Source organism: Larus michahellis, chromosome 5 (genome assembly GCF_964199755.1).
Source record: "Larus michahellis chromosome 5, bLarMic1.1, whole genome shotgun sequence".
Lineage (NCBI taxonomy): Eukaryota > Metazoa > Chordata > Aves > Charadriiformes > Laridae > Larus > Larus michahellis.
Window position 1 is genome coordinate 7,133,435 of NC_133900.1, and position 13,879 is coordinate 7,147,313.

At 37.0% G+C, this 13,879-nt stretch overlaps 1 protein-coding gene across 2 annotated transcripts in view; it reads right to left on the minus strand.

Annotated features, from left to right (window-relative positions):
* Window positions 1-13,879, minus strand: part of USP53 (ubiquitin specific peptidase 53) — a 39,466-nt gene that overhangs the window by 10,565 nt on the left and 15,022 nt on the right. For both annotated transcript variants that reach the window (XM_074588479.1, XM_074588480.1), the window contains exons 4-14: window positions 12,253-12,387; window positions 10,547-10,660; window positions 10,380-10,462; window positions 9,956-10,061; window positions 9,091-9,237; window positions 8,420-8,569; window positions 7,723-7,894; window positions 6,628-6,777; window positions 5,228-5,371; window positions 4,278-5,010; window positions 1,869-1,942 (exon numbers count right to left, since the gene is read on the minus strand). In XM_074588479.1, the coding sequence (XP_074444580.1) occupies window positions 1,869-1,942; window positions 4,278-5,010; window positions 5,228-5,371; window positions 6,628-6,777; window positions 7,723-7,894; window positions 8,420-8,569; window positions 9,091-9,237; window positions 9,956-10,061; window positions 10,380-10,462; window positions 10,547-10,660; window positions 12,253-12,387 (2,008 nt within the window). The remainder of the gene's footprint in view (window positions 1-1,868; window positions 1,943-4,277; window positions 5,011-5,227; window positions 5,372-6,627; window positions 6,778-7,722; window positions 7,895-8,419; window positions 8,570-9,090; window positions 9,238-9,955; window positions 10,062-10,379; window positions 10,463-10,546; window positions 10,661-12,252; window positions 12,388-13,879) is intronic.

Consider the following 13,879-nt stretch of genomic DNA (forward strand, 5'->3'; position numbering starts at 1 on the left):
TATGCATTATTTAAAAAGTAGTATTGTATCTATGAAAATCAAACATTTCCTGGGGAAGTGGCCTAATATTTATTGCAACTCTTTGTACAAGCACCATTCCATTGTTCCAGCAACAGCAGATAATGATTTTGGCTGGCCTCACGCTGACCTATAATATTTATATGCCAAAGCATTTATCAACTTTATAAAAACCCAACAGACATATTACTATGTAAAAGGAAGTAGATTTCCTTATTACAAGTGTTTCTTCCTGATATTGCTTCATATCTTGAAGGAAAACAAGTGTTACCAAAGTCCACCCAGACATTTAAAAAAAAAAAAAATCTTCCTTAGTATTCACCAAGAAAGCTCATGGAAATGCTTTTGGGGAAAACACAGGGAGTGAAAAAAATTACTATCAGTTGGGTTTTTTTGTTGGTTTTTTTTTTTGGTGGGGGGAGGCAGGGGTGGAAGGGGGCAGGCAGGGAAGGAACATGCACAGTTGCTAAAAAAAAAAAACAACACAAAAACCAAAATACACATTGAACTGAGAAATATGCTCCCAAAGCAGAATATAAGCAGCAGAATTATATTTAATAATTTCATTTGTATTAAAAAGAAAGCATTGATTAAGGTTAGCAAAAATGAATTATACTGGATGTTTTATGCCAGCATAGAGTAAAAATCACAGAATCCTCAAATAATAAAATGGTTTGGGAAGGGACCTTAAAGCCCACCCAGTGCCACCCCCTGCCCTGGGCAGGGACACCTCCCACCAGCCCAGGCTGCTCCAAGCCCCGTCCAACCTGGCCTTGAACCCCTCCAGGGATGGGGCAGCCACAGCTGCTCTGGGCAACCTGGGCCAGCGGCTCACCACCCTCACAGCAAAGAATTTCTTCCTTACATACAATCTAAATCTACACTCTTCCAGTTTAAAACCACTGCCCCTTGTCATGCTGCTACAGGCCTTGGTAAAGTCACTAACACTGGGGAACAACAGCCTTTTCAGCTCTTGTACAGAGAACCTACACCAGCCGGCAGCAGGAGAGGAGGACTGTGGCAAGAAGACTCATTGTACAGAAGCAGGGAACTACTGCTGCTGCTGCTACTGTCATAACACAAACAATTTTCTACACATGATGGTGGAGCACTAAAAAAAACCCCAGCCTCTCCACTTGTGAACCCATATATCATGGCAGATAGCTAGGAATCCATTTACACTGTACATTTGCGCTACAAGAAAGCCAAGAAACTGAATAAATGAAGGTGCTTTGTGGAACAGAATGCTTTAAATGCCCCTGAAAAAAGCAATACAGTTATGGAACTGCTCCTCCATCAGATTTCCATCAAAATGTACCAAGAAAGGTTACAAACACTTTCCATCTTTATCTGTCAGTCTAGCTCACTGAAAAGGTTAAAAATGTGACCAAGAACAAAATTTGGAACTCACCATGGAGGCAAAACACCCCACAAAACAGATTTCTTTCGTCTTTTTAAAAGACAGAGTACACAGGCTATGGTGAGTCAGCAAGAGAGCTCTCTACTGAAAAAGGAATATAAAAAACCCTACCACCATGGCCAAAACAGCCACAAATTCCATGCCAATTTTCTTCTAATTCACCTAAATACAGCCAACCTGATACACAAATTGTCTAACTTTGAAATATTTGATTATGGATTGTAAAAAAAAAAAGCAACAATAAATTGTATTTACATTTTTCAATTTTATGAAATTTCATTAAATTATGCAGCAAAACTATGAAATACAAAAGGCTAATCAGAAATCTGTCCATCTCTTGCGTGATATTAGTAAGTTGGTATTAAAATTTTAGTACATCTAAATTAGTTTTAGAAAACTTCTTATTCTTTATAGAAGTTAAAGTTCTTACCATAAAAGTTTCTGTTCTGCTGGGATACTGAAGGTAACGCATTGTCAGCTTTTTTGGTTGACAAGTTCAGTTCGCTGCAAAAGAAGCAAAGATGTAATTTGGAGGCTTAAACTATTGACGTATGATCACAAACTTCATCGCCTTGAGTGCATACAAGCATAAAAACTTTGCTTGCGTGAAACTGACTCTTGTTATCATCACCGTCACATTTTTTAGTAATACACACACTTTCCAGAAGATAGGTAAGATAGCAGGGATGGCCCTTTAATACTTTTGACAGCGCTCCCACACGCGACAGGCTGTGCTGATGCAGAGAAATTCAGGATGACCTGAATCCTTTAATATGGACAGGTGAAAAACATACACTTTGCAAGCCTGCTGTTCCCAATTTGTTCCAGAGATTGGATGCCCACTTATCCCAGCCCTACTCTAGAGTATGACAGCAGGATGCCTAATACGCAGCACGTAAAAAGCAAATTTTCTTGATCCTGATATCACATCAGTCTGCTTAATAAAGACAGTTGGTTCCCAAAGTTAACAACAATAGAACAGTGATGTGTCATCTGTGAGAAAGAAACGCCAACTGCACTTCTCATTGTAAACTAAAAAATACCATAAAAATTTCAAAAGAAGTGCTTGTTAACAGTGATCACCAAGAAAGCGTGACAGTTTTGAACAGTGTTTACTGTAGTGATTTTCAAATGGAAGACACCATTGGCCACCTAATTCAATTTATTAGTAGGTTTTAGCTAAAATGGCACTTTAGCACAGAAAAAGAATACTACCCATGCCGTACCACATGGTTTCCAATTTATCATCAGTATCACTCATCTCTGAAGCGAACACATTTTTCAGTGTTAAGAGTTTACACCCTGAATATTTTGAAGTTAAACATATAGCAGCATCTAACTATGACAAGCTTAAGTCTTCTAAAAACCACAAAAATCTCACCAGTATCAATCAGTATCTTAAGTACATGCACCCTGTTAGCTAATATTTTATTGTGTCCATTTTCCCAGTTTGACATTTTGCTATTCACTAGTAGTTTGCTATGACAAACAAACATCATTCTTTTTTTTAAGTTGTGATTGCCACTTGGTCTTTCATTCATAGGGATTTTAATTTAAAAACTTTTTCTCAAACCAGAAGAAAACTGGAAGATAGTAAATCTTGCTGATTTTGCTTTCTTGCAGTTTCCAAAATAATCAAGAACATTTCAATTCATAAAGAAGCTGTATTTTGATTGTTCTCAATAAAAAAAAAAATTGTTTTGATAACTTGCTACAATACTTTATGAAATGAGCTTTAAAATTTTGCATCTCTGCTTAGAGAAGTCAGCGCCTTTTCATTTCCTGATATTCGCTATTGTCTTCCCCTGTAAAATAACTCTTCATGAAAATATACGTCCAAAATTTTGCTCAAATCTAGCAAATGTTTACGACTAGGCTTGGTCTCACAACTGTAGTCTTTCATTTTAGGGATATAAACAAGATTCAAAAGAAGAATGTATGGGTTCTAGTAGGAACTCCATTCCACATACAGTTTAAGACACACAATACAGAAAAACGCATGTGGAAGGTCGATAACTTTATATTTCACAGCACCACATAATCATTTAAGTTAGAAGGGTCCTCTTCAGATCATTGAGTCCAACCCCCCTTGCTCAAAACAGGGTCAACTACAGCGGGCTGCCCAGGATCGTGCCCCAGTTGGGTTATGAGCATCCCTCCAGACAGAGATTCCACGTCGTCTCTGGGCAACATACTTGTTACTAGCGAGCATACTAGTTCTTAGGAAGTTCAATAAGATTTGGCTACTAACCGTATTTTTGGCCAGTTTTAGTAGTTTTACACTTTTCTGCCAAGGTTTCTTTCAAACAGGTCGATCACTTATCAAGTGATCCATTTATATCTGAGGTGTTCTAGAAAACTGAATTTCAGAACAATGACTAGTAACAGCGTACAAGATTCACCTACCACCATTCCCATCTCCTGGTCGCTACAACTGCTACGGATATGATTTAGACAGACACGTGTATTCCATTCCAGATGGCAAGTTACCCACAGTCTAAAAACCTTGTAACTACAGAAGTGTAGCAATTATTTCAAATTAAGACACCCTACCCCTCAGCAGGGTTTAGCAGTTCTGGCTCAGGGCCGTAATAATATGGCTCAGCGCCTTCCAAACAGAACTAGCGTTGCAGCCTCAGAGTGAAGGTAAACTTAACGCTTAATTGCCCGTGCCCTTATTTCTAGATACATTGCTAGCTTTTTACATACCCGACCTCAAGCGTATCGAGTTCCAAAGCATGTTTTTCTTGACTTTTTTTTTTTTTGAAACAACACATGAACAATTAATTTATTTTTCTGTAAGTACAATCTATGCAAGTTCTAAGAGAACTAGCATTACCTGCAGGAAGCACTTTCTTTAACATTTTTGACATCTGCTGGATTGATTCCTTCAATAACAGGCGAGTCTGGATTTGCAGATCCATTGCTGATATGATCACTGCTTTCATATCCAGATTCTGTCCTCTGAATTTGCCAGTTATCACCAAGAATTTTTCTCTCTGTAAATCCTTTGTTTTTTTCGGCATTCCCTTTTCCCTCCGAATCCAGTGAACTTCGACTTCCGGTATCCTGTTTTGTTTCATCTTCATATATAGTCATTAAACCTTTTGGGATTTGGTTCTCTTTTGGCCAATGGTTAAAGCTTCGCTCCTTTTCATGCTTAGGTTTACTGTTCGGATTTGCCTTGTGCTTTGGGCTATGCTGTTTTTTCTCTGTCTCACTGAAAATGCTGTCTACATTTAGCGTCTCTCGCATAGGTTTCCAACCTTTACTTCTGCTTCTGCTGCTGCTAATACTGCCTTTGTCCCTAGAGTCTTGACTGGTGTCTGTGTCATAGCCAGTGACACCATCAGTCCGGGTCCTGACCATTGGTTTCTCTCCAGCAGGAAAAGCTTCTGGTTTATTTGATCCAAGCACCTGGACAGAAAGCTTTGCTTGGTGAGGTGCATTGTCGTGCTTATAGGAGCCTCTTCCCTGGCTGCTGTATATGCGCTGATCAGCACAGTGTCTAAGTCCATTTCCAACTGGAGGAGACCCCGACTTCACATTGGAACGATCTTCCCCAACCAAATCTTATTAGAAGGAAAAGAAAAAAGCTCCATTAAAGTCCTCATTAATATTTAACTGGTATTGTTACAGTACTTATGTTTCTTACACAATTTACTCAACAAATTCAGTATTTCTAAATACTGAAAACTGGGAACCTAATCTTACAGTGTGTTCTGCACAGCTAGCATTGATGCTAAAACTATTTAAAGCATTGATTCTGGTCATATTTTTAAAACGTACCTCTTTGTCTCCCAGACTCTTTTCTTGGTCCTTTGTCTGCATCTTTTCGTAAAGATGAGAAGTTTTTCATATCAGCGGCTTTCTGAGCACACTCTCTGGATATGTCCTTTAGCCTGTCCTTTTGATCGCTGTAACCCAGCTTAGCTGCAAAAGATACTTTTTGTCAGAGATCATTACTAAGAAGTCATTCATCATCAAAAACCCAAATGTATTTCTGTACCATAACATTTAGTTTTTAATATCAGTACTACTTAAAAAGTCTAATGAATTACATAACACAGAGTAAGAAAATGGGATGTATAGCATAGATATAAGTGTATGGGTAGCTCTAAGGAGTCCGCTAAATGGAGCTCATGACAGAAAGTAACCAAAGTAGTATTATGTCAAGCACATCTTTCACCTCTTACTTTTTAAAATGGGAGCTCAGGCCATTTTGAAAGCATATACGATGTACATCACATTTTAATAATTCTACTGAAGAAATTAATTTAAGTTTAATCTTGTCTAAATGTGAAGGTTTACTTCTAATAAAACAGTGGGAGCACTGTTTATGAAACCAAATCCTTCGATTTCTGAAAAGGTAAATGCTCACTAGTTTTGAGTCATTACTCCATCAAAAAAGAGTCAATCAAGCCAAGCACTCTCAGTCTTAAAACTAGGAAAAGTCTAGTTAAAACTAGTTGAAAGTCTAGGAAATTTAAAACTAAGTCTAGGAATTTAAAACTAGTTAAAAGTCTAGGAATTCAACAATAAAGACAGAGGAAAAACACCTCAAGAGAAGGCAGCATTTCTCCACCTGAGAAGTACGGTCACTTCAGAGCAAAGGCACTGACAAGCAATGCAGAAGTCACTGCCTCATATGACTACTTACAGCCTGATTTACTTGGAAGCCTAATGTACAGATAGAATGGATTTTTAAACAGATAAGACAACTTTGTTACTATTCTTTCCAAACATAAGATGAAGTCCGTTAATACACAGGACTACAAATAATGCTGCATATCACAATAGTGTTGAGGAACACTGTTCCTCAAATAGCCAGTAATCCAGAGCCACACCATGTGCTCCAGAAGATCAATCAGCTTCAAGTTTCTAATGTTCTTTTAACTAACAATGATTGGAAGGATAAAGATGTTTGAGAAATGGATCAAGTCCCTGAGAGCCACTTTACTGCAGGAATAGTGAGAGGTAATAAAAAAAAAAATGTTGCTTTTACAGTTCTCCAGAAGTTAACATTCCATGGCAGATACTAAACATTAGTTGTTATTCAAGTCAATGATGGAATTTTTCCTCTAGAAGCAGTTCTAGTTCAGAGGTTAGCACACACCTGAAATGCTACCAGCTGAAATATTTCGTAAGACAATGCATTTGGGGTTTTTTTGGCGATGGGGAATATGTACCTGGACCTCTACCACCACTAGCCTGAATATGGCTTCTGCTGAATGTTGAATTATCCGGCTGAAGTTTTTTATTACTCCTTTGATTAGTGGGGTCTCCAATTCCATTCTCTTTCATATGGTCCGATTTAGGAGCAGAATGCTTCTCAAATCCTGTCAAATAACACATCTAGCTTTAGAAATCAAAGGCTTCCTAATTTAAAGTTTCCGATATCTAAATCGAGAAATAAGAAAACTTTTTAAATTGCAGGTTAAAAAAAAAAAATAAAAGAAAAACCACATCACATTTCAATATGCTACACAGTAAGGTTCTGTAATATTTTACGTACTGCCGTATTTATAGTGGTAGACTGTAGTGGAATAGGGTCCTCAATCTTTTCTTCCCTGAAGCAGTCTATGTCATATTGCTACTCATTATGTAAAGAGGAACACGTCAAATTCAGCTGGCCTTTTATTTAATTTACTTGTGTGTTATGTTTAACATTAAAACAAACAAAACCACCCCAAGACAGCAGTAAGAGCTACAGAACCAAAAGACTGGATTTTTATATATTGAGGCCTATGCTACACAGTCTCTGAGAAAAGAAGTTTCCTGCAGCTCCGTCTGATTTTTCCCAAAGTCCTGAATTGGTGCTCTGTGTGTGTATATATATACACACATATACACAAACACACATGCTCCAAATATATCTCTGTATTTGTATGAAGCTTTAAGTACCTTTTTATAACATTTTTAGAGACATTTTAAATGTATCAAAACACACAGAGCATTCGCATATACAAATATACTATGATTTTCTTCTGAAACTACTGAAGTTATGTTTAAAGCAGTTATGATCAAACAATCTACAACAGAAAGTCTTTTTTCCCCATTTTCCATGAGTTTCAATTTGTATTCCCACATCAGACACAAAACAAAGAGTTCTAACGTTGAATATATACGCTAATCTCTTTTCTTTTGAGGCCCTTTAGATATTACTGATAAAAGTATGTAAGAACGAAGCAGCTAATCCACTACCTTCTCCTTTTAATTCCCATTTCAGAAACATAGTTGATACTGTTACTAAAGAAAGAAAAAAGAGAAAAAGTCTTAATTACCCAAGTCTTCCCCGTTTCCTCCTGCTGCTTTGCATTGAGACCAGTGAATAATGTGCTTGGGAGCATCTTCTGGAGATACAGCTGTGCCATCTGGGTTAGCGTAAAATAGCAACAATGGCTGAAAGTGACATCGAATGCATCTGGAGACCACATCTTTCCATTTCGTGCCAATCTAAGAAAAAAAGAAAAACAAACACAACCAAAAATCAAAACCTCAAAACTTTTAAAAACACCAGTGAATCCAATTATGGAAAGGATAATTTATTAAGGAATAGGTACCAAATGCTTAATTCTGAAGCTAGACTAACATTCAACATTTTGTCACGTGAGTTTATGTAAGTCGCAGCAAAAAGCTAGAACCAGTATTACATGGGCTAACAATCAGAAGAACATCAACACTATCGTTATAGCTGCCAGTAATTAAGTCTTCTTTTTCATTAAAAGAAGAACAAGCACAACAGCAGACGAGTCCACTAACATTCTGAAACATTCGGCATTTGCGAGGCAGAACTGTAAAGTAGTGCAGTAAATTCTAAAATCCATTTATGAAAACTTATTTACAAAACTAAAGATTCATTACCTAAAGGTTCATTACAATAAGGACATTTGTTGGACTTGTTTCAAGTTTGGTGTCAGAAGAACGCACTCTAGAAAAGCAGAGATAACTACATTTGATATTAGTAAGAACCATATTTACCTCTTTTACATTAGCATCATCAAACAGCACCCATTTGCAACTCTTGGTGTGAAAGGCAAAGGCACAGTAATGCCGGCTTGTGTAGCAAATCATTCCCACAAGAAAAAGTTCACTATTTTTGGCATTTTCATCTGTAACCCTATAGAACAGCTGTAAAAACAATTACGTATTTTAAAATGTGTAAAACATTTAGGTTCTATTTCCAGACCTCCTAACTGGCATGTCACCAGGGCAATTGGTATTAAATAGTCTATTGCATTATGCAATTTTTCATGAGTATAATGATTTTTGCACTTATTAGGTCTATTTTAGCATTTATTTTTGCATAGTTGAAGCAGTAAAACAGTAATGCTCTGGAATCATTCCACAAATTTCAAATTGAACGTGATATTCCCAGACTTTCAACTAGGAATTCACCTACAGCCATCTTTGTACTTAGGCAAAAGATGAACGCTTCTGATGGGACTTTTTCCTCCCACAGAAACTACATCAAGCAGCACGTTATAAAGAACAGTAAAAGCAGACATTAACTTTGAAGTTAAATTGTGCTTTATAAAAATATACATATGTGTATATATACACTTTAATATTTTGTATATATTTACGTACAGATAAGATACATGTAAAATGAAATTCTAGAATAAGCAAATAGTAAGTTTTAGGTCCGATACCCCAGGAAGATAAAGTTGTGTTGCCAGATTCCGCATAACCTCTTCTGTCAGGTCAGAATGTTCTGAATCCCAGACTAAACCGATCGTCACGATCTCGGGACAATTCATGAGAACACGACGAATTTTTATTTTTTGACCACAGTTACTCTAGAAAAAGGAAAAAAAAAATGCAATGGGAGGGAAAACAAAGATGTTTAAAAAAATGGAAGTCCCAAGTTGAGTTACTAGACATGAAACAGGGCACCAAAACAACTCTGCAACTTCTTCTAATTCTCGAATTTAATTACGGTGTTTGTTTCTAAGAATTTAAGGATAAAATTCTTCATCATAAAAACGCTCTGACAAAGACTACAACTAAACTTCTACGTCCAATCACCACCTTAAAATAGAAAGTTTCTGAAAACACCCAAGTCATCATCGCAATTTCTCTTTTGTTTCCCCCTCCCTTTCATCATTTAAGCTTAAGTCTATATGTTCTTGTGTGCTTTTCTATAGATCCTAAATTATCAGTATTTACACAGAACCATTTAAAGAATAGAGAAAAACAAACTAAAGCAGCTTCACTCCGAAAATATACCTGTTCCAACTAATCAAAAACATCTCGCTCTATGTTGAGCGTAAAGTGGAGAGTAAACCACAGCCCTAATAGCGCTACTTTCTAAACAGGCCACCTGCACCTACAATACCATGTTTATCTATAACTGGAGCAATAAAATATAAATCTAACGACTTTTTTACCCTAAGCTGGACTGCACTGAAGCGACCACAGGCAACCCTGCTTTGAGGGGAATACTTTAGCCTAATTTAATATCCTAAAAAGTTCTGCCTTGCATCTTACAGTAAGGCAACATCTTTGTTTACTTACAGGACACTTTCTGTAGTCATCAGCAGTATTTGCCGCCTGCAGCAATTCTGCAAACATTTCTGGCTTGAGACGTTCATGCCTCTCCATCATTCTTTCTACTTCATTACTATAAAAAATAAATGGAAATAACTTTTAAGAAGAGAAATCCACAGTTAACAGATTTCAGTCCACTCTCAATTAACTACATCTTATGACCAAAAAGAAAAGATACAGAGGTAAAACAGTAGTAATACATACTTTTTGTCAAGCTCTCTCCACATCTTCCTTTTGCAATTCAAATGTTACTTTTGGACAGCATCTCAAAAATACATTTTAACACAGGAATAAACATTCATTTTTAACACTTAACAGCATTTCTCTGGCATGCTTTGTTTATTATTGGAAGGGTGTATATAGAAAAATGAGATATAATAAAAGCTCTTACCACAGGGCTGTGGTGGAGATGTAACGCACAAATTCTGTAAAAGGCAATGGGTCTGATGATGCCCCACAACTGCGACATACACACTAAAAAATAAAAATACTTTTGTTTTTATTTATTCAGGACAGTGGAAACAAATAATTTCTAAGGCCATCAAATAAGGGTCTGACCTGTTCATACAGTGTCATAGCAAACTTCTGATGAGAAATACAGGATTTTGAAGTGCACATATCTGTTTCACTGTTTGGCACTAGGTGAAAATGAATCCTCTCAAGGATATTTTCCTAAATAGAAATAATAATGTAAATATAAACTGAACTGATGAAGTCAGAACATAACAGCAATATTACAGTTTAATACTCCAACTACTACCCTTGGCCCCAAGTAGTCCACCTACAAGATTAACATGTATTTAATTCCGTCCCCATTCACAACCCAGTGGATGGGAATTCTCTTCATCTCAAGGTTTCCAAACATTAACAAAACAGGATTAAACAAGTTACCCAACTGTTCTTCCAGACTGCATTCTCCTTTGAACGAAGCAGATCTTCAAGAAAAATTTTAAAAGCTGTCTTACAGAAATATATGATATTAATATCATCGCAGGCAATGACTGAAATATTTTTTGGATCAGGCCTCTGTCTCAGTCCTTCACACTTTCATGTTTTTCTCTGCAGATCAATCTGATGACATTTAGCACATGCACCAACACAAGTACTGTTGACAGAAGCATGGAAAAAGCTCATAAATAGCACATGCCTGATCCCATCCTGAGTCTCATTTTTTAACCTCAAGAGAAAGGAAAAGAAAAAGAAAAGGAAAAAAAAAAAAGTCCAATGACTGTCATCAGTTTGGCCCCTGAATCACCACGGCCATTTTTTCTACTTTTGCCAAAAACACCAGAGGTAATGGGAAGAAGTGAATCTATTCAGGTAAATCATTCAGACAGCTGATTACTTCATGGGTTCAAATGCATTTTGATTAGATGGATTACTAAAGAGAAATTCTCTTTCATGACTGCAATACATTAACCTGATGGCAAGATCTCAAACTTTCAGGAGTTCTCCTCTGGATTTTCCTACGTACGTGAAAATGCGTCTGGTAGGCAGGTATTTATTTGTGGATACTTCCAAAGCATGTCCAAAGCTGAAAGTAATTAAAGCAGTAACCATATTTTCTGTCCCTCAAATCTGTGTCTGCAGGTTGATACTGTTGGTTTGTTGGGTTTTTTTTAATGGTGAACAATTTTCCCTGTCTAATACAGGAGTTCTTAGAAAGGCTCCTTTACCAGTGTTCTACGTGGTCCTCAGTCACAGTAACAGCTCATGTTTTTCAGTGAAACACTTCATAAAAGCACAAAGTAACTGCAGTAAGAGTCAAGATCTTCAAGTATTCGTTCACTCTTGGACAAGGAAACGGAAATCTCTTCTGCAGAAGACTTCAGTAATGAGCTGGCTAGTTGCGATGGAACATATTTCAATAGGTGATGAGAGAATACTTGGAGAAACAGACTATATATTCAAATCCATATGTGCCTCTCCTCCTGAGGGATAACCCTTCCCTCTATCCAAAGAGTTTCAGCAGTGATTGACAGTTCATCATCCTCACTGACCTCCTGTAGTAACGACGTTTCACACATCCCTCTGCCTGAGCTACAGAGTTAGGGAAGAAGTTACGGAGCAAATGCAAGATTACTCCATCCCACATTACCAGACACCTACTCCATGCGTCTGTTCCCCTAAACTGGCATAAAGAAGGTCAATAGCATCATGTCACTTGTATCCCACCTGTGAGCCAGGAGCTACCAAAACAACAGACCAGCTTGGCATCCACAAAACTAACGTAATTCTACTCAACTAACACAAAGAATACATACGAAGCATTCTGCTGCATCATCCATGAATCCAAGCTGGAAACGCTGCTCATCCTTAAAACTTTCTGCCAGGGCATGTCTCATGTTATCTGACGGGAGTGCTTTTTCTCGACTGTGTTGAAATTGTGAAAATATTGCCTAGGAAGAAATACCATTAGTTAGCTTCCTTAGCCGCTTGGCTAGACACTGTGGTTCCACACAAATACATCAGTTCTTATGCAGCATGCCTATACAGCAAATATATAAAAGGTTTATAAATCTATGCAAGTTTAGAAATTAATGTTTTTTTCTAAAAGTTACTTAGGTTCTGTGTTCTGTTACTCATTCCATTATAAGAAGTTACGCTACCAAACTGAACTTTGATCCAATAGAAAAACAATACAAAAGTTTATAAAAATGCAAGCGATTGACTTCATCTCCCAGAAGAAACACAAGCCCTGGACTGTAATCATGCAGCTTTTTTAATTTGGCCACTGGTTCACGCATGCTTATCTTTACAGACAGCGTGCATTTCGTAGGGCATAATGTTATACCACTCGGATTAGTTTAGCACCCATCATTCATTAAATAATGTAACATTTACATTACTACTTCAGACTGGAGTGTATCTTATGGAAAAAACTCCCATAAATTAGACGGAATGCTAATAAACCTTGCCATTAAGTCAGCTCTCTACTGAACCAGTGCACACAATACAAGAGAACAGGTCAGTATCTGCAGCCCCAGAACATGAGAATAAGCTGCACTTGATTTTTTTTCGTAATTTCCCAGAAGAGACAGTTAGCTACTGCTTTTCTTTCTGGCAGAGATACGTATGCAAGTGACTTCATCATTTACCAAGTAAGGGAGGTTGATTGTCGAAGAACTGAAAGTTAAAAGCTATTAAAAGAATGAGAAAAACATTTGCAGATATTAAAGGGTCTATTCCACTACCAAGAAATCTAAGTCCAGCCTTAGAGAAAAACGAGGAGAATAAAGAAAAAACAAATCAGGAGAAGCCATGTAAAATATAAATAAGGTTAAGCATTCTTCACATAGGCTTCCTACGGTTAAAAAAAAAAAAAAATCTGTTGGGACAAAAGGCAAAGATACAACAGATAAGCAAATTTCCAGTGCTAACAGAAAGTAGTGTTTTAACCATGATGCATTCCAGGGTAAGTGTTTGTTAAATATTTAAATTTCCTTCTCATAACAGAAAGCATGGACTACTGATAAAAACTACCATCACTATCTCAATGTAAGCATTCAAAATTAAGTTTTTAACAGATCTGGTAATACAAGTTAGCTCTGCTTTGAAAAGATTTATCACTTCTCATTTTGGCTGCCAGGTCATTTTTGGTATGCAACAGAGCCTTGTATGTCCAGCTAAAAAAAAATAAAAATAAAAATATACAGATAAGCAGCTCTGCAGATATGTACGCTCACTTCAGTGGCCTGCATAGTCAGAGTCCCACCCCAATGTTATCCAGAGAAGAAAAGAGCATATTTAACTCTCAGAACACCACCGAAAGAAAAAGATAACGGACTGAACTGAAGTAAACCAGAACTTATTGACTATGCTTTTAGTTTATAGGATAAGCTGATATAGATAAAAATATCCTTCTTTATTGGTGAACAAGTAAGAGGGGTT